A 22,280-nucleotide genomic window follows, 5' to 3' on the forward strand; every position below is an offset into this window, starting at 1 on the left:
AAAAAAGAAAGGAAGATTGGCAACAGTTGTTAGCTCAGGTGCCAATCTTTAAAAAGAAAAAAGCACATATGTTCTGATGGGGTGGGGAGAATAAGAGGCAAACATTGTCAAGATTTTGGTTAGCATTCCATGACCCAGAATAGGTATAAAAAATTAATTATAGATTGCCACTGATACATATGTACCCCTTCCCACACACAGGCACTAGAAGAACTCTTCCACAAGTGTCTACCCTGAATCCATTCCTGCTTGGACAGCCTGCCCCACGTACGGGTCTGTTTTGGTTATGTCATTAGTTCCTCAGAGTTGAATCTGGCCCCTCTCCGGATCAGCAGACAGGGCCTTCTTAGGGCACCATCAGTGACATTTCACTGCAACACTTGCAGTGCCGGTGTGTGCACTTGTTAAAGAGCCAGAACTGCGTTTCACCGTCTCAGGGCAGATTAACAGAAGAGAAACGACGCAACAAAAGTATTTTCCATGTTGAGAATAACAAGGGGTGCAGAATGGCCGTAATTTAAGATAACAGGTGGTTAACTCCATCGACATTTAATTTTGTATTATTAAAAATCAATATCTGTAATTTTCTGTCTAAAAGACTCGTGTATATAATCTTTTGCCTCTGCTCTTTTTAATACCTACTTATACGTTGGTCATACTCTATAGAAAACGGACAAGAGGGAGAAAAAAATCAAGTCAGATACTTTTCACCAAGCTTCAGAGTCTCTTAGGAGCTAGAATTTTTGTTTAAACCACAGTGTATTAAATGTATTAACCATCATTCAAGGTGCTGATAGTATCACTGGCTGAAATTCTGATAAATCCAGAGGAAAGGAGAACTTTTTCTGTACAGCACAGTTTCAAGTCCTTGACCTAAAGATTAAGCTCTCAGGAAGGAAATAACTGTAGCGTCAAAGTACCCTTACAATGTATAAAACACCTTTATTCACTATCTCTTTGTACAGGAACCAAAAACATTTAACTATAAAGCAAATGATAATAATAATAATAATTGAAAATAGAACAAAATGAAACTAAAATCAAAACAAAATTCTATAGACTCACTATGGGTTAAATGAAGCCTATCCTTCATAAACTCTATTAACACCCTACTTTTATTTTAAGTTTTATGTCTTAGCATTAATTTGGCATATAAGTGAAAGCCGAAATGCATTTATTTAAGGAGTAGATTAAGTCTGGATTGGTTTGTTTTGTGGCTTCTTGTCCTCCTTGAAAATGCTTCGAATTATCACTGTGAAATACAAAGACTAGTCAGGCTGGCAATGCTCCTTTTTCATCCCTTCTTTACTGTACTTATTTTCCCTCTAATTTTTATTTTGGAAGGATTTCTTTTAAACCAAGTATCAGCTTGTTTACATTAAAATGTGTTAATTAGTTGGCTAAATAGATATGTCAATTATTTCTTGCTATAAAATACTAAACTAAGATATTTGAATGTTACCAGTGATCAAACGATTAATTTCAATAAACCTTACTGATATTGATGAATTATTTAAGATACTGCATAAACTCATTCCATTGCACATATGGATATAACAGAAATGATGGCAAATGCTACAGATGTGATGTTGAAAATGAAAACAGAAAACATGTTAGAATAATAATTATCTAGTCTGATGATATAACTCCATAAATGAGCTAACCTCATGGTTTACTTTTTAGGTTTTGGTTTTATGTCTTTAAAGAGTGAAGGAGTTTGGCTAATGATTTTTATTTAAAACTTTACATATTGTAAATACTTTTTACATACTGTAAACAATTACAAGTTAACAAAATTAAAAAATGATTTTTATTGGTTCTCAAGAGAGGCTTAAAGTACTAACGATAAGGGATAATGAACACAAAAAAACTCATGTAAATTTGAAATCAAGATTATACTAATTTACTAGTTATTCTAAGATTTATTAGCTCTGAGACAAAAGTCAACATAATAATTTTGACTTTTTAAAACTACGAAAGAAAAAGTGGTTAATTGAAGCTGCATATGTTTCTTTTATATGAAATAATGCACAAGCTATTAAATATGTAACAACCTTTTAACATGTAACTTTATCTTGGCAAGCGGAATACATGCAGTTCTTTACTTTGGCGAGAAAAGACATGAAGTAAGAGTGACTGATTAGTTCTAGGCAACAACTTCACAGTTACTCCAAGTATTGTAATCCACGGAATTTGGAGGCTCAGTCCAGCAAGTCAATGTTAACATTACTTGAGATGCTAAAACCTATACATTTTATATGAAGATTTCACATAAAAATGTCATTAGAAATCACAAAAGAAAACCACAATCATAGACCTGAACTTTTTTGGATCTTGAATGTATTACACCCCTAAGTACAGCACAAATTGTGTAGCTTTTTCCACGGCTCCAGCTATTTCCTTGCTGGTGATTCCCAAGTCTCTACCTCCAGGAGCCCAGACCCTTATCCTGAGCATCAGTCTTGTGTCTCCAACTGCCAAGGGGACATCTCTATCTGAGGTCTCCAGTGGCACCGGCGCCTTAAACTTGCTATTATGTCCAAAACCGATCTCATCATCTTGCCCTTAAACTGGATATCCTTTATTCCTTTTCTACATGAACGGCTGCATCACTTATCTAGACACCCAAGGAGTCCTGCCAGACTCCCTCCTCTGCTCTACCCTACTCCTCCTCCATATTTAATCGGTCACTATGTGTGCCAATCCTATTTCCTAAACATCTGCGGAATCTAACTTCTTTCACTCACCCGCATAGTCACTGCTTTATTTCAGGCCCAATATTATCTGAATTACTGCAACAGCTTTGTAACTATTTCCTTCTCTCAGTTTCACCTCACTTCAATCACCCTCCACAATGCCATCAGAGTGACAAGAGACAAATCTCCTCTGCCTAAGTTTCTTCAGTTGCTCGTTTTCAGGAATTAGGGCCTTTGTCACCTGTCATCTGCTCCTTTCAAACCTAATCCTTAAATATCTCTTCTACCAAAATATTTTCTTTTGCAAATGCTGTTCTTCTGCCTGGAAGGCCACTCACTGATTAATTCATTTATTAACAAAATACTTATTGTCAATTATGTACTAGCTGTGCAGGGCTTTGAAGATATAAACAGACGAAAGACGTGATCCTTAACTTCACTCAGGATCTCACAGTGAACGTGCCATTCTACTTCTCTGGTTTCAGTGTTGAACAGAAGTTTAAGATGTCCATGGAGACTCCAGATAAACTCCTAACTCTTCCTTTCAAACTCAGCTAAAGAGACACCTTGTCTCGAAAGCTTCCTCAGCATTCCCATTACTCTCTTTAGTGCAGTTGGGGGCACCATCTCCTGTGGGCCCCTGACACCAAGGTCGTATTTCTATAACATTTTCTTGTAGAATTATAACTCTTGGCTTGTTTGAGTTTTTCCCACTAGGCTGTGAGTCTCCTGAGATCAAGCGCCTTCTTGGGTCCCCAGATCCATAGTACAATGCCTGACCCACAGGCAACCTCATCCAGGAAACATTCTTATTTCAGGACCACAATATGTGTCGTGTGGCTACGATGTACAACTTTTTATAGTTATGTTGATTTTTCAAAGCAATAGCAATTTTTAAGCCAAGATTTTAAACTTTTATGGTTTTTAACATATTATAAACAATTACATTGCAAGTTAATAAAACTGATAAAATTATTATTATTTAGTTCTCAGGATATGTTGTAAAAGTACTTTCTGTCTTGTTTCACTGTTTTATAGATACTCATTTACTACAAAAAGTTATGCATATACTTTTTCTTCATTTAAAGCAAAATTTGTCTACACTAATTTAAAGAAACAAACATTTTTCTATCTCCAAAGGAACACAATTACTAAGGAGAATTTGCGATATTGAGAAAAGCACTAAAAGTTATATGCTTTAAAGTAATATGTATTTAATGCATTCCTTCTCAGATTTTGATATGCAACTCAATTCTTTAAACAAAATAATTACATACAATATGGTGTTTTCCTTTTTTTCATCTAACATTATATTATTAATCGTTTAATGTTATTCCTAGTTTTTGAAAACAACTCTAAGCCTGTATATTATACTCATGTGGCTATCCCACAGTTTATTTCACAATTATCCTTTACTTAGGTAAGTATAACATATCACTATTACAACTAACGCATGATAAAACATATCACTGTTGTAAATAATGCTGTGATAACATCCTCAAACATGCAACATTGTACACATCTCTACCTCTACAGGATAGAATCTTAGAATGGAAACTATTGCATCAGAAGCACAAATTTCTAAAGGCTCTGGATACACATAAAACAGTTTTCCAGAAAATTTGTACACATTCACATTTGTTTCTGTATTAAATTCCTGCTTATCACTAGTTATTTTTTTCACTGCTTATCACTGGTTATTTTTAAAATTTAAATTTAAAATTTAAAAAGATTTTAAAATCTTCATGTAGAAAGAGGATTTACATGTATTTTTTCTAGCAGTGTAAGGAAGCGTGATTGATGTGCACAGATGGTAAAAGTAAAAATGATGCCTCATAACTGTGTAGCAAGATGGCCACCCACCTAGTTTTATTTAGTTCTCCCAAAAACCCTATGAAGCAGATAATATTATCTCTACTAGACCTGGGAAATAACCTCAAGTCAGTCAACACTGAAACAGCCCATTTAAGCCCTTCTCAGGAATTCCCACTCAAACCCTCAAGTATTTGGTTGAGAGAAAGTAGCAGGTGAAAGAGTAGCTATTTCATTCTTTTTCCTCCTTTCTTTCTAGCTGGTGTGCAATTTGCCAGATAGCCCTTAATAAAAGGAAGTACACCTCGGGGTTTCATCTGTATCAGTAGCAAATTGCCTCCCTTGGAAACTAAGCTAATTCACGTGGACTGGCAGCCTACAGAGCTGGAAGGAGCCTACTCACATCACAGATGGATTCTATAGCTGAGGCAGTTTTCTCCTTTCTTCAGAAGAGTATCACTCTTGCTGTAATGACATGGTCATTCATGTATAACAGCTGCTCCTTTAACACAGTGCTGGGGCTTGGTGAGTGGAAACAGCAGTAGTCTTTGAGATGGGCATCTAGAATGGCATATTTATTTTTATTTTGATTAAAAATGACAAATTCTTACCTTAACTATTAATCCTTTTGAATCAACCAACCATATCTTTGTTATCGCTTTCTCCTTTGGTAAGCCTTCTTTTTCCATGGCCATAACAATCAGGTGTGCAATCCCTAAGGCAGCCTGAGAAACAGGTTATGAAAACAAAAGTGTTTAAAGTTGTTCCACATAATATCTTATCAAGAGTTACATTTCACCCCATTTTGTCTTTGTTAAAGAAAGTACAGAACAGCTCTGTTTATTGACCTAAAGAGGTATATTTATTCATTTATACTGGGAGCAAAGTATTTTTGTCACGTTTGGGTTAAGCTAAATGACAATTAATTGCTCTCCCTATTACAACAGAACCATTATTATGTGGCTTGTTATTTAGGCACAGATAAAACAGTGATATCTTTGATTGTCAGTATCTTTAATCCTGTTAATACAATTAAGATTCTCTCCAACAAGAAGATATTGAATTTAAAATAACGAACTGGTCAACCTTGCTTGTTGAGCTGTATTGTTTATTGTTGGGTTCAAGCTCCTCTGGTTGAATTTGAAGAATGAAGCCTGGTCACTTGGATGGGAACTTGACCAATTAGGCAATAGAAGGAGACACATAAAATCTGTGTTCCCAAGCATTTACTTACTCTCTTCAATTGGACAAAGAAAGTACTGTGAAATTTCTTGCAAGATTAAAGGAATCAACCTCTGTAATATTTGATAAACTTTGTGATAATCTGTGAAATTTCCAAAACCTTTTCAGGACAAACAAGTGCCAGTTTTAAACTATCCAACCATGAACACCTCTGCCCGCGGAGTATCAAGAGCTGGCCTGTGCCGTTCATCAAAACCATTTGGAAATTCAAAGAAGATGTTTACTAAAATTAAGGACAGCATGCAACAATCCGCAGAAATAAAAAAACTGAAATTTTAATGAGCTGGAATTTAGCATTAATTTTTATTTCCATGTGAAAATGAATTTATGATTTACATTCTGAATGCTTTCACATGTTTATATCTTGTCATTGAAGTTCTAGCTTCGTGTATTTTACTTTGCTTTAAAAACAGGTAAAGTCAAAACCAACACAACATACACAGTTTCTACCAGTGTGATACATTTATTCATAATTATATTAAATTTGAAAATTTAAAGCTTCTTAAAATATATATAGCCACAAAGTATTTCTCCATTTATTACATTTTATAATTCTAAACAAACTTTGGCAGTTTTCTCACAAGAAGCTCACACTCACATGACATTTTAATTTCTATTTTGGGGTGAATTATTATTATTGGAGTCTAGTTTTCTTCTTTCAAATGATTAACTTATAGAAAAAGATAAAACAGCATAATTTTGTCTTGTCATCTTCTTCTAAAACTTTTAAATGTTTTGGGTTTTTTGCATGTGAACAGTTATAATGCACAATAAATGTTCAAAATATTTTTTTCTTAAAAACATGTATATAGTTATATATGTGCATATTGAATTGTGAATCAAATTAAGACAACTTTTGTATGTGACACGGGAGGATACTAAAAGTTAGCATCAGATATAATAGCTTAAATATTTAAAGGCTTTTTTTTTTTTTTTTGAGGAAGATTAGCCCTGAGCTAACATCTGCTGCCAATCTTCCTCTTTTTGCTGAGGAAGACTGGCCCTGAGCTAACATCTATGCCCATCTTCCTCTACTTTATATGTGGGACGCCTACCACAGCATGGCTTGCTAAGCAGTGCCATGTCTGCACCGGGGATCTGAACCGGCGAACCCCCAGGCCACTGAAGTGGAACGTGCGCACTTAACCACCACGCCACCGGGCTGGCCCCTAAAGCCTTTCATACATAATCACACATTTTAAAACTTTTTGTTCCTGCATGGCACTTTAAATATGCAAAAACCCATGGCACCATTTGATAATCATACAAATTTAGAACTGTGAAAAATACGTCTATACCTATACCATACTAAAGTCTCCTAGGAAAAATTAATATGCCTCAACAGTTATTGGAATCTGGTTTTCTTCTTTCAAATGATTAACTTATAGAAAAAAGCAAAATTTTCAATAAAACCTACATTTGCAACATACTAAAAATTTGAAAGACTATCTGAAACTTCAAATTAATGAAAAATTAAAATGAATTCTATGTCCGTCAGTTTAGGAGACCATAAGTGATATACAGACAGGTACCTCTCCAGCTCCTTGGAACAGTATCGTTTGATCAGACAGTGTGTTCTTGGTTATTCGAAGAGCTGCAAGGATGCCGGCGACGGCAACGGATGCTGTTCCTAAAACAAGCAACAAATACCCTTGAGTCACTCTCAGAAGGGTCCTGCGGAATTCTAAGCCTCAGATCTTTATTCACATCTTGAAATCATCACACAACAGGTTATCTGCTACAGAAGGGAATGTGCAGTTGTCAGATCCATGGCTGCGCATGAGGTGAAATTCTCAGGCTACATACATCAATATTTTAAGATGGCAACCTACTGCTGTTCTTGAAAACTTTCCAAAAGGAAGGTCCCATGTCCTGATTTGGTGATGCAATGAATAAGAGCATGAGCCCTTGCTTTGCTCCCTGTGCCTGGCATAGTAAAAACCTTTCCTCTTCCACTCAAGACTCTGTTCTCGTTATTTGGATTGGCGTCGGGTTCAGAGACCGAACTTTCGGTTAGACTACCTGAGCACAAAATAGAAGGATTGATGTGAGAGGTCCAGGACCTCAGATAGCAAGATATACTATGCAGAAAAAGCATGTGCGAAGACATGGAGGCAGGGATGACTGTTAAAAATGAGAGATTGCACATATAATTTAGTTTCCCCTCCCTCCAACAAACTCTACTAAAATACTAGAAAGGAAATTAAAAAAAAAAATCAAAGAGACCAGGAGATGAGGATAGCAACAAAATTTTGGAAGCTGGAAGGGAGATGGGCAAATGGCAACTGACTTCATAAACGCAAGAAAGCTGAGCTGTTAGCCAGCCACAAGGAATGCTAAGAAGCAATCAGACTGACACAGCAAAACTCTCAAAAGGCCTGGGCATAGGTAAGCGGGGATGGAGAAGAGGCTGAAAAACAGGAGGCTGGTCAGAAATCTGTTAAGTAATTAGAACCCAGATCCATTTCCCTCTCCTTCTACCAGAGAGCTGACCCTCCCACACTCGGGAGGTTTAGAAAAAAACTAGAGGTTTATTTTCTAGAGAGGGTCTCTGGACTGTAAGACACCAGAGATAATTGGGTGCAAGGGTGCCATACTGAAAAACAAGAAGATTAAATGAAAGTTTACATATTCAACATGGAAACCCCCAATCTTCTCCTACTTGGCTCAAACAACACTGGCAGAAAGCTAATATCAGGAGAGAGAGTGGGAAAATCTCTTCTGTGGAATCTGAACACTGTAAGAGAAAAGAACCAGAGACCAAGGAGGATTCCTTGAGGAAATGGCTCAAGTAGGTCACTTTACAGAAGAGACCTGGAAAACAAGCTCCATTTGTAGGCCGAGCCTCTCAAAACGTAAATGAAGAGAGAACACAGAACGCATGAAACGGCAGGTATTCCAGTGCTGCTGAAGCAAACACAACTTACTGGAATGCAAACTGATATGAGGCTGGAGAAGTGCTGGGAGGAGATCGGTAGGGCCTGCTACTACATCCTAACAGTAACTATGCACCTATAATAATCTATATGTAAGATCTATAAACATAATTTATTATAGGTAACAGATGGTTGCTGAAAGATTCTAAACTCAGAGAGCACTGGGGTGAACAGATTTCAGAGTTTTGAGGCTGGGGGTATGTAGACAAATTAGGTCACTGCAATCATCGAGGAGAGAGGATGTTGAACAATCTAAGAAAGAAGTAAGTTGAGAAAGAGGAAATATTTAAGAGATAAAAATCAACAGGTCTTAGGGATTAAATACATAGAACGGGTGAGAAAAAGTCAAGAATAATTGTAAGTTTTCAAACTAGGAAAAAGTTTGCAAGGCAAATCTGAGTTCAGTTTTGAGCTTTCTGAGCTTGTGCTTCCTGTAAATGTTTTTCAGGGGGCAATGTCAGCAAGGTAATTAGATACACAGGTCTGGAACTCAGCATAGAAATCTAGGTCAGAGATAAAAGATCTAGAATTTGAAAACCTGTAGTTGTATTTAGGTCATGTGGATTGATAACATTGTTCAGAATGAGTGGCTAAAGCAGTGAACCCAAAAGAAGACAGACATTTAAGGAGCAGAAGGCAGAAAAACATGATATAGGGAAGATAACTGAGAAAAAATGGTCACGGAGGCAGAAGGCAAGAGAGTATACGGTGTCATGGAAACAAAGGGAGGAAGTAGTGAAAAACAGAGAAGAAAGGTCAATCGAGAAACAGAATTAAAAATTACTAATGGATCTGGCAGTTACATTACTCGTGAGCTTTCAGAGAGCTATTTTAGTTACACAAGTTAGGGCTGAGGCTGGAGGGGAGTGTGCTGAGGAAGAAAGAAAAGACAAAGAACACAGAGAGCAAGTATGGAGCACTCGTTAGGAAAGCCTAGATAAGAAAAGAAAGAATGAAGTGGAGATGGAGACGGGGTAGGAGGGAAACAGGGCTGACAAAAACATTTTATTTTTATATTTTTAAGGGAGGAATGACAGGGGCTGCTGGAGGAAGGAAAGTAGGATGGAGGCAACTATTTTTTTTTTTTAAAGATTTTATTTTTTTCCTTTTTCTCTCCAAAGCCCCCTGGTACATAGTTGTGTATTCTTCGTTGTGGGTCCTTCTAGTTGTGGCATGTGGGACTCTGCCTCAGCGTGGGTTGATGAGCAGTGCCAGGTCCGCGCCCAGGATTCGAACCAACGAAACACTGGGCCGCCTGCAGCGGAGCACGCGAACGTAACCACTCGGCAACGGGGCCAGCCCCGGAGGCAACTATTTTAAGAATTACAGCAATTTAAACATGGTTATAGGCTAATGGGAAGAAGGCAGCAGAGAGAAAGAGGTTGAAGACACAGGAGAAGAAGCTGTTCTAACTCTGATGACCTTTTACAAACTGGTTGGGTGTCATCATTAGTAAAGCAAAGCGATGTTTCAAAAATTCTTAGGTTAGATTCTTTTGTAATAAGAATATTTAACAAAGCATTCCTGCATTGTATTTCATGTGCTGCTTTTTCCAATAAATATTTGATGAAACAAATTCTAATATAACAAAATAGTCTAAATAGTTTCTTGCATTTTAGTATAAAGATATCTGGAATGCACTGGAATAGCAATTATGGAATCTACACATAGGACAAAGTGCTTTGGAATATCAATTATGTCAAATCAAGTGAGTATTAACTTAGAAAAATCTACAAGTAAGACGAAAGAGTAAGTGTAGTCAGAATACTATTTTCTTTTTTCCTCTGTATAACTTATCTGTGCATTACAGTTATATCTAATATTTTGTCATAGAAGTGGTATCAAATAAGTTGTAACATGATGAAGAATGCCACTTACAAGAGATGATAGCAAATCCCAAATTACAACATAAACTAACAACAATATCACTTTGAAAAGAATGCTAATAGAAGCAGAAGGCTTTCGGTATTAAGTAAACTGGGTAATGAAAGAGTATACTTTAGCTATTCTTGTGTTGAGGCTCAACAACTCAGTTTGCTGTCTTTACACTTGAAAAATTTCATCACAAATCATGCCTATTGTAGAAAATGCATGAAACAGTTAAAATCCAGACAGACTAAAAAAAAATCACTGATAATGCCACTGTCTAGGTATAATCATTTTCAATATTCTGATGTATAGTCTTACAAATTTTTTCTGTACTTCTATTCAAATTCGAGAAAATTTTAATTCAGAAAAAAATTCATGCCATGCTTACCATTTCAACATACTTTTTATCACTTAAAATAATCTTGTGACTATCTCTTACATGTCAATAATATATTTTAAAATATTTTGCATAGTTATAATATTCCATAGTATGGATATATGACAGTTTATTTAAGCAGACCTCTATTTTTGGATATTTAAAGGGCTCTTGATTTTTTGCTATTAGAAATAACATTAGAGGGGCTGGCCTGGTGGTGCAGCGGTTAAGTTCACACATTCCGCTTTGGCGGCCTGGGGTTCACTGGTTTGGATCCCAGGTGCAGACCTATGCACTGTTTATCAAGCCATGCTGTGGCAGGCATCCCACACATAAAATAGAGGAAGATGGGCATAGATGTTAGCTCAAGGCCAATCTTCCTCAGCAAAACAAGAAGAGGATTGGTAGCAGATGTTAGCTCGGGACTAATCTTCCTCAAAAATAAATAAATAAATAATAACATTACAATAACTATCCTTATCTGAGAAACATTTTTGCAAAAAAGATACACAAATAGCCAACAGGTATATGAGAAGAAGCTCAACATCACTAATCATCACAGAAATGTGAATGAAAACCACAATGAGATTATCACCTCACACCTGTTGGAATGACTATTGTCAAAAAGAGAAGAACAAGGCTTGGCGAGGATGTAGAGAAAGGGAACACTTGTGCACTGCTGGTGGGAATGTAAATTGGTGCAGCCCCTATGAAAAACAGTATGGCGGCTCCTCAAAAAATTAAGAATAGAACTACCCATATGATTCAGCAATTCCACTTCTGGGCATTTATCCAAAGGAAATGAAATCACTAATTCAAAAATATATATCTGCACCCCCATGTTCACTGCAGTATTATTCACAATAGTCAAGACATGGATACAACCTAAGTGTCCATGGAAAAAACGTGTTATACATATATACACAATATATATACACACACACACACACACAATGTGTATATGATGTATATATATACACAATGGTATATATATCTATATATAGCTACATATATCTATATACATACAGATGTATATACACACACACACAATGTGTATATGGTGTGTATATATATATACACAATGGAATATATATATATCTATATATAGCTACATATATCTATATAAATATATACAGATATATATATATATATACACACACACACAATGGAATATTATTCATCCACAAAAAAGAAAGAAATCCTACCATTTGTAACAATAGGGATGGACCTTGAGGGCATTATGCTAAGTGAAATAAATCAAACACAGAAAGACAAATACCGTACGATCTCACCTATTTGTGGAATGTAAAACAGAAACAAAAAACTCAACTCATAGATATAGAGAACAGATTAGTGACTGCCAGAGGAGGGGGCTGGGGAGTGGGGAGAATGAAGGAAGGCAGTCAAAAGGTACAAAACTTCCAGTTACAACATAAATAAGTCTTGGGGATGTAATGTACAGCATGGTAACTATAGTTAATACTGTACAGTATATTTGAAAGGTGGTAAAAGAGTAAATCTTAAAAGTTCTTATCACAAGAAGAAGAACTTGTAACTATGTGTGGTGATGGATGTTAACTAGAGTTATGGTGATCATTTTGCAATATATACATATTTCAAATTATTATGCTACACGCATAAAACTAATACAATATTATATGTCAATTACATCTCAATTTTAAAAGTCAATAAATAAATATCCTTATACATTTCTTTTGTACCCCTTTATTTGCTCAGGATAAATGTCTAAAAATAGAATTATTCAATCAAAGATCTGAATGTTTCTAAAGTTTTTGACACATATTGTCTCCCCAAGAGTGGTACCAATTTACATTTTTATATTTCCACCATCACTGTATGAGAGTGCACATTTTCTTAAAATATCATTAATAGTTGGGATTATCATAAAATCTTCGCCAGCTTGATAGGGCAAATCAGTTTCTCACTTGTTTAATATGCTTTTTAAAACATAGTGGTGTGGTTACGGACCAGCCCAGTGGTGCAGCGGTTAAGTTCGCATCTTCCACTTCTTGGCGGCCCGGGGTTCACCGATTTGGATCCCGGGTGCTGCCATGGCACCACTTGGCAAAAGCCATGCTGTGGTAGGTGTCCCACATATAAAGTAGAGGAAGATGGGGATGGATGTTGGCTCAGGGCCAGTCTTCCTCAGCAAAAAGAGGAGGACTGGCAGTAGTTAGCTCAGGGCTAATCTTCCTCAAAAATAAATAAATAAATAAATAAATAAAACATAGTGGTGTGGTTAAACTTTAAAACTTGTTTTCTGGCCAATGGTATTCCTTCTTTTGTGAAATGTCTGTTCTACTATGTCTGATTTTGATCTTTTCAATTATCAAAGCATTTAATATAAGATTAGGCTACATTTACCTTATTTTAAAAAATCTTAACAATCAAACTAGTTTATTATGGCTAAAATTTCTATGTAAAACATTTAGGATGTCATGTTAGAGAACAGCCATTCCAGAGAAGCCATAATGAGAAGAAAAATCTCTTTTCGTAGCTAATTTTAAATGACTAGAGGATGAGACCTTATTCCTTTGATCTGAATTCGCTGAATTCTGATGGGCTCCAGATTATATAATTAAATGTCCAATTTCTTAATAGATTTAACTCGCACATTTTTTCCAGTTAAAAATAATTTATAATTAGAATGCATTAAGTTCTAAATAAATTTTGAACGAAAATTTCTATTAAGATTATTTTAGATCGCTAATATAGTAACATTTTAAGTATTTTTTAAAATCAAATACTTCCATAAAATAATATCTTTAAGTAACACATCTGTTAAAAAAAAAAAGTTCTCCCAAGGGTCCAGCATAAAAACATTTATTTACATGGTAAGGCTGTAATAGTTACATATTTATTTTTGTTGGCACTGGAATGCAATTTCTACACCCCCAGTGGGGAAAGTATTACATTTGTGGGCAAAATGGTAAAAACATAAGGTTAAAAAGGTAAAATAGAAACATATGGGGAAAATGTGTTACTAAGGACACTATTTTGGTATGGAGAAATGCACAAAACGGTTTAGTCATTTCTAGTCAGAACCCCAATAACTTGCCAAAACTTCTCTCTAGTCAGAGAGATTAGGCCTATTTTTCTCAAAACTATCTTTTTGTTGGCTATGGTAATATACTCCAAACTCCTACGTGCAAACAGGTAGACTATAAGTGTGCAGATTATATTTTAGGACAGATTAGTTGGGGTGACAAACGAGTTATTTAATGCCTCCGCTTTGCTGACCTGCTGGGGGGAGTATCCTGTGGATCCCGAGGGCAACTCCACATGAGTGCTCTTGCTCTTGGCGTGGCATCTGCCTCAAATTTCCTGTGCTCTTGACTTTAATTCTGATGCAACCCAGGTCTTGACCTCTAAATTCTCATACTTAGTTGATAGGAATTCTGACCCTAAATCCTAATTGCTCGTTCTATTTGATGATTTAGACTTAACATTCTCTTTCTTAAACTGAACTCTGATGCCTATTAATTCTGTATAATTATTGAAAACTATGTAATACTGGTCTTTAACATATATGGACATTTTTGTGGGACCCACAAAATCAAAAGATACAGAATATTAAAGAAAGGACATTACAGATTTGATCAACAGTTGACTGGTGTGTTTTCAGAGACCACTGCAAACTGAGTTGATGAGTGACTCAGAGACACTGATCTACAAAGCCTGTGTTTGTGGCATCAAAGGCACTTTATCATTACACATTGTATCTTCAACTTAGGGTTACAATCTCCTACCTTTGCAGTTCTTTATTCAATTACCCTCATTATCTCTATTCTTTAACCTCATGGGAACATCTAGGCCTTTTGCGCTATTTACCCATCCTTGTATCTTCACTTCCTTCCCTAACCAGCTTAGTGCTATGGTCATCACTTTAACTTTAGCTCTTATCTCATCGTTCTTTCTTTGACCAAATACAGTAAAATATCCAGCACAGATAAATCCAACTGCCCATCTCACCCTTGGCTTTTCCTAAGCTCTTGAACTCAAGCTGCTCAGCCCGGTGTCATGAGATACTTGTGGTATTCAATTTCAACTGGATCCTCAGCACCCGTTACTGAAGCCTTTTGGGTTTCACAGTCAGTGGCTCTCTAGTTCTCTACAGCACTTCTCTCAGACCTCCTTTATTCTCGTCAAACCTCTGGTCCTATGCCTTGTTTCAAAGAAAAAGATAGAGGCTATTACATAATTTTCTACTATAGATGAGAAAATTAAAACTCAGAGAGGTTAAGTAAATCGATGAAAGTCCACAGCTAGTAAGGGGCAAAGCAAATCAGTCTGACTCCAGAGTCCAGGATCTTAACATGTACATGTTAGAATGTCTCTCATGTTCTCTTTCTCAGTTACCCCCCTGCCATTCCTCCAGTTCTTCCAGGCAAAAACCTAGGCTCTAACCTTGGCTCTTTCCTCACCTTAACCATCAACAACCAATCATCTGTCTATTTCTCTCTATCTTCACCAGCATTTTTTTAGAACAAGGCACAATCATCATGTAGGCAACAGCTTTTAAGATTTTATCTTTCCTTTTTCTCCCCAAAGCCCCCAGTACATAGTTGTGTATTTATTAGTTGTGGGTCCTTCTAGTTATGGCATGTGGGACGCCGCCTCAGCATGGCTTGATGAGTGGTGCCATGTCCACGCCCAGGATTTGAACTGGCAAAACCCAGGGCCACTGAAGCGGAGCACGTGAACTTAACCACTCGGCCACGGGGCCAGCCCCACAACAGCCTTTAAATTTGCTCCATTCACTCTATTCTCTACACCACAAACAGTGTGAGTGAACTCTCCAAAATGCAAACCCACTTCAGCCAACCTAACTCCTTAGTTCAACTCTCACCAACTCTTGCAAACGCAATCCTTTAGACCAGAGCTCAGCAAACTCTTTCTATAAATGACCAGATAGTCAATAGTTTAGGGTTTGTGATCATATGGTGTCTGTTCCAGACATAACTCTGCTGTTACAGCAAAAAAAGCAATCATAAACAACACATAAACAAATGGACACGCTGTGTTGCAATAAAATTTCACAAAAACAGACAGTGGGCTGGATTTGACCTATAAGCCGTAGTTCGCCAGTCCTTGCTTTAGACATATTACACTCATTCATCCCGTTAACATTAAGTATCCTCCATGGAATAGGCACTGTGTTAACGATAAGGGATACGGTGATGTGCAAATCAGACATGGTCCTCTCCCTTCACAGAGCTTAAAATTTAGCGGGGTGGGAGACATTGATTTTTAACGTTACATAAATATATAAAACTGCTACTGTGATAAGTGCCGCAAGGGAAAAATAAATAGTGCTATGAAAGCCTATAATAGGTAGCTTTAACCTAGACATGGGGATCTGGGAGATTTTTCTGAGGAATGTCATGACTGAGATGAGATCTGAAGAGGGGAGGAAAGAGTATTCGAGGAAGAGGGATCAGCATTTGGATAGACGCTGTAATAGGAAGAAGCCTGGCTCATTTCTGGACCTGAAAAAGGCTGCTATAGCTAGAATGGGAAAAATAACAAGGCTGGAGAGTGAGGTAGGAATCAGACCATGCATTTTTAGCCAAATTCAGGATTTTGATCTTTATCCCCACTGCAGGGGGAAACCATCAAAGTATTCTGAGGAAGGGATGATATAACTAGATATCTATACCAAAAAGAAAACCTTGGCTTGTTCACCACTAAATCCTCAGCACCTAGTTCTAGATCTGGCAAATTGTAGCAATACTACTCAGAGAACAGACAAGAAGGGGAAGCAAGAGTAAATGCGGAAAGATTTCTTAGGAAAATATCCATTGTTTAGGAGAGATGATAGTAACTTACATTAGGATAATGGAGGAAAATCTACGGAAGACACAGATCTTTACGATAGAAAATCAGGAGGATTTAATGACAGACTGTAGTGGGTAGGGAGAGGTGAAGAAGAGGTATGAGGAATTCACTGAGAAGGAGAACACTGGAAGAAGGGCAAGTTTGGTGGGGAAATAAGAGTTTGATTTTGGGGAGGTTGAATATGAGATAACTTTGAGATATCCAAGGGGAGATTTTAAATTACCAAATGGTATACGGACCTGGAATTCAAAGACATCTGGGCTAGAGATATTAATCCGTTAATGGAATGTGTGGCCTTGGAGTATATATCTAATAGGATACAATAGAACACAGAGAAAAGGGCCTGGGACTGAGTATTGAAGTGTTCTGTCATTTAACAGCTAGTCAGAAAAGGATGAATCTGAAAAAAAAAAAAAAGTGAAAGTCCAAAGAGGTAGGAAGAAAGTCAGCAGAGTGCTGTGACATGGAAGTCAATAAAAGAGTATTTCAAGGAAGAAGGTGAGGTCAACCATGTCAAATGCTGCTGAGAATTCAAGTAAGATAAACACTGAAAAGTGGCCACTGGAATTAGTGAAATGGAAGCCATTTGTGATCTTCTCTCAAATTGCTGAAACTCATTATGGTCTTCCTCCTTAGGATCTCTGCCTGTGCACTTCCCTCCACCTGCCCTTAATGGAACAGGATCAGTAAGATTCTCATGGCAAGGCTTCAGATGGGAGGAAGGGGTTCGATGGGTGTGGATCTAGAGAGGACTGAAAAAGAAGGGCTTAAAGAGGGAAAAAAAAAACCAAACAGGTTACTTAGACAAAAGCAGGTAGCTAAGCATCTACAGTCAGTTAAAGACAAATATGAGGGGCCAGCCTGGTGGCGCAGCTGTTAAGTGCACACATCCCGCTTTGGCGCCCTGGGGTTGGCCAGTTAGGATCCTGGCAGCAGACATGGCACCACTTAGCAGCCAAGCTGTGGCGGGCGTCCCACATATACAGTGGAGGAAGATGGGCATGGATGTTAGTTCAGGGCCAGTCTTCCTGAGCAAAAAGAGGAGGATTGGCAGCAGATGTTAGCTCAGGGCTAATCTTCCTAAAAAAAAAAAAAAGACAAATATGATTTGGAAATATCTTCTCCAATTGTTAGGCTGCCTTCTCATTTTGTTGATGATTCCCTTTGCTGTGCAGAAGCTTTTTAGTTTGATATAGCTGACAGCAGGTTAATATCCAAAATATATAAAGAACTCATAAAACTCAACAACCAAAAAAATAAACAATGCAATTATAAAGTGGGCAAAGGATCTGAACAGACATTTTCCCAAAGAAGATATACAGATGGCCAACAGGCACATGAAAAGATGTTCAACATCACTAATTATTAGGGAAATGCAAATCAAAATTACAATGAGATATTACCTCATGCCCATCACAATGGCTATAATTAACAAGTCAGGAAATAACATGTGTTGGAGAGGATGTGGAGAAAAGGGAACTCTTATACACTGTTGGTGGGAGTGCAAACTGGTGCAGCCACTAGGGAAAAAAGCATGGAGATTCCTCAAAAAATTAAAAATAGAGATACCATATTATCCAGCTATTCAACTTATGGATATTTATCCAAAAACCATGGAAATACTAAGTTGAAAAGATATATGCATTCCTAAGTTCATTGCAGCATTATTCACAATAGCAAAGACTTGGAAACAACCTAAGTGCCCACCAATGGATGAGTGGATAAAGAAGATGTAAAATATATACACGATGAAATGCTTTTAAGCCATAAATAAAGATGAAATCTTGCCATTTGCAACAACATGGATGGACCTTGAGGGTATTATGCTAAGTAAAATAAGTCAGACAGAGAAAGTCAGATACCATACGATTTCACTCATAAGTGGAAGAAAACAACAACAACAAACACATAGATATAGAGATTAGATTGGTGGTTACCAGAGGGGAACAGGGAGGGAGAAGGGCAAAATGGATAATAGGGCACATGCATATGGTGATGGACAGTAACTAGTCTTTGGTGAACACGATGTAGTCTACAGAGAAATAGAAATATACTAATGTACACCTGAAATTCATATAACGTTATAAGCCAATGTTACCTCAATAAAAAGAAAAATAGTAAAATGCAGTACATTGTATACACTGCAGAAATATAATGATGTACAGCTGAAATTTATATAATATTATAAACCAATGTTACCTCAATTAAAAAAAAGACAAATAGTAAAATGCAGTACCTTGTATACACTGCAGCTTTTGTTGGAGTGAAGCTTAGAAATCGTGGCTGACTGAGATAAAGGCTGAAGAGAGCAGTATTATGCTCTTATTTTTAAACAATGAACAATATATTTTCATACATTTCATTCTCTGTTTAGCCATAATCACTGAGGATTTTACAGATTTCAGGGAGCTCATTCTCTAGCTCATGGATAATATGGTACATTCTAGAGTCATAGAGTACTTTCCTCAAATATACGAAATTAAACGAGAAATAATGCATTAAGTCATCAAGAATAATCCCTGGCATTTCATAGATATCTAGCATATACTTACTGAATTTGAAGCATTATACCATTATGAACTAATTACAGGACAATAAGTTCTCGATCTATATGCAATAAAAGTTTTATTACCTTGTATATCATCATTGAATGTGCAATACTGGTTTTGATACTTGTTCAGGAGACGAAATGCATTTATATTGGCAAAGTCTTCAAACTGAATAAGGCAATTCATGCCATACCTATGGGATAAAACATTCACATTAGAAGAGGTTAATGAAATAACATTTAAAAATAAACCTTTAAAATTAACCTATAGAAAAGGCAAAACATTATTTTCTTTTGAAGTTCCTATCTTGCTACTTAGTATAAATATGTAATGCAATGTCTGTTCAGCAAATATTTACTGCATGCTTACTATAGAAAAAGCATTGTGTTGGCACTGTGAAATAATACAAAGAGGACAAATATGTGGTCCCTATCATCAAGGAATTTAAAATTTAGTGGAAACTAAAATATTACAAAATAAATGAAAAGTAATGTAAAAGTGGCATAAACAAGAAATGATACATGTTAAAAGCACAGATAGCTCACAGACCAGGTAGCAAATGAACTAAGTTTTAATAAATAGTTATAACAACAACAAACAAACACATAGAGACAGAGATTGGATTGGTGGTTACCAGAGGGGAAGGGCAACGGGGGAGAGAAAAAGGGGTGATTAGGCACATGTGTGTGGCGATGGATAGTAATCTTTGGGTGGTGAACATGACGTAATCTACACAGAATCAAAATATGTAACGATGTACACCTGAAATTTATAGAATGTTATAAACCAATGTTACTGCAATAAAAATAAATAAATAGTTATGATTTCAAAAGTAAAGATGTAGGATTGTACAGGCTGAGTAGACAGCAGAAGCAAAATAACTGCGGTGAAAATTGAGAAAGAAAAAATTCTTCAAAAAATGGACAGAAGCCCTATTTGGCTCTAATGTGGTGATACATGCAGGGTATAGTGAAAGACAAGGTCAGCATTTTATGCTGGAAACCCCAAAATTCTAGTCTAGAATTCTGGCTTTTGTTCTACATTCACGGCCAAACACTGAAAGGCTTTGAGCTTTGAAGTATACACAGTGGAATTTTATTTCTGATATTACCTTACTTGTCTGACCCTTTATTCACATGATCACGCATCCACCTATCCATCCAAGGGAAGGAAAACTAACATTATTGATAACCCAAGTATCTGAGAGCTGCCAGGGAAAGCCATATGGCCATGAACATCCTTGCTACAACAGATTTATGGTCTCCGTCCTCGGCTGGACTCCCACTGCCACCCTAGTTGTGATCCTTTCATTAGCCCTTGGTCAGCTTCCATTTCTATTACACCCAATGGCTAATCCTAACCTTCCCCAGGCCTTTTAAATCTTGACCTCTGCACTTGTCTCCCCCGTCTGGCACGGTGAGGGCATAATGCATGATCTCCCTCAGCTGTTCTGTCCCTCACCCCATCTCTATCTTTGGCTCCATTCCTTAGGCATCAGTGGACAGGGTGCTCCTCTTCCTGTTAAAGGTAACTTACCACTGGTGCCCACATTCTCACCCCTTCCTTCTCAACCAGCTCCTCTCTTGTATTTACAACTCCTTTTTATCAACAAGTTCCTCCTCTTATCTGATAACTGAGTTTGAATCTCTGATTAAAGAGAGAAAGTTCTCTCTTGATCCCATGTTTTTTTCTATCCTTTCCATTTAATGTACCTGAAATAATAGTTCACAGTTGATCTCTTATTTACTTCTCAATCCCGTATAGTTTACCTTCTGCCCTCACAACTCTACTGGAATCACTGTTCTAAAGTTAAAGTATTTCCTGACTGAAAATCCAATGAACACTGTTCTCAATCCTTAATTTATTAGAGTTCTTTGCTGCCTGGCCACTACTTCTGTTTGTCTTTTTTCTTGAAACTTCATTCTCTAGACTTCTGTGATATCATACTTTTCTACGCCTTCTCCTAAACCTCTGAGCATTTATTCTTTTTCCCTTGTGGAATCCTTACCACTTAAACATTGGTGTTTCCCATGACTCTGTCCTTGGCCTACTGCAAATGGGTGTGTGTGTGTGTGTGTGTCTGTGTGTATCCTGATGGAATCTCAATCATACTCATGGTTTGAATCACCAGCTATATACACTGACTCCCAAATGTGCATTTCTAGTCTGCTTCTGTGAAATTCAGACTTGTATATCCCATGGCCAGCTGGATAATTTTATCTGAATGTACTTCAAACGGGAAGGTCCAAAATTAAACTCATTATATTCCCATAGTACATACAAGTGCTCAACAAATATTTGTTGGATGAATGTATTTTATATATTTTCTCATTTAATATCAAGGTACAGTTTTATAGATGAGGGAAGCCTTGGGCACCTGGTAAACTGGAGAGGGGAGACTGGCACTCAGATCTGCCTGATGATATGGCAGTCTGACAGTTCAAGTAAGCTTTGAGTTTATAAATGATTCTTTCCTATCATACTACAGATTATTATATATACCTTTAAGCATATACCTTTGAGTAACAAACACCAAGTTCCAAGACTAAAAATAAGGTCCCCTACAATAGAAAGGTTTTATAAAAATTAACCAGAATAATAAACTAGTGAAAAGACTGAATAGCCTTTAGGCGCTACACTGCATTGCAAACCAGCAGTTAATACAAAGCTGCAGGGCAGAGGTCTGGTTTTTTAAAGTCCACGGAGGCCCTACCTCTTCATGGTGAAGTCTGTCTCCTTAAGACTTAAACCCACACCTTCTTGTAGATTACCTATTCTGTATGTCCAACCTAAATCTCTTATCTAAACTCAATCATTTTCATAGAACATTTCCAAAACCAAGGAAGACTCCTGACTCTCAGTTTCAACAAGTTTTTCTATATAAAAGCGTACATTTCCACGTGTCAGAGACCTTTCCTCCCAATTCACTCTTCCTAGCTTC

The 22,280-nt window shown here is 36.9% G+C and overlaps 1 protein-coding gene across 3 annotated transcripts in view; it reads right to left on the reverse strand.

Moving 5' to 3' along the window:
- Positions 1-22,280, reverse strand: part of ME1 (malic enzyme 1) — a 252,153-nt gene that overhangs the window by 24,021 nt on the left and 205,852 nt on the right. For all 3 annotated transcript variants that reach the window (XM_070559076.1, XM_070559077.1, XM_070559074.1), the window contains 3 exons: positions 19,423-19,532; positions 7,283-7,380; positions 5,120-5,233 (listed from right to left, as the gene is read on the reverse strand). In XM_070559076.1, coding sequence (XP_070415177.1) covers positions 5,120-5,233; positions 7,283-7,380; positions 19,423-19,532 — 322 coding nt within the window. The remainder of the gene's footprint in view (positions 1-5,119; positions 5,234-7,282; positions 7,381-19,422; positions 19,533-22,280) is intronic.

The sequence above is a fragment of the Equus przewalskii genome, chromosome 9 (genome assembly GCF_037783145.1).
Source record: "Equus przewalskii isolate Varuska chromosome 9, EquPr2, whole genome shotgun sequence".
In the NCBI taxonomy this organism is placed as follows: domain Eukaryota; kingdom Metazoa; phylum Chordata; class Mammalia; order Perissodactyla; family Equidae; genus Equus; species Equus przewalskii.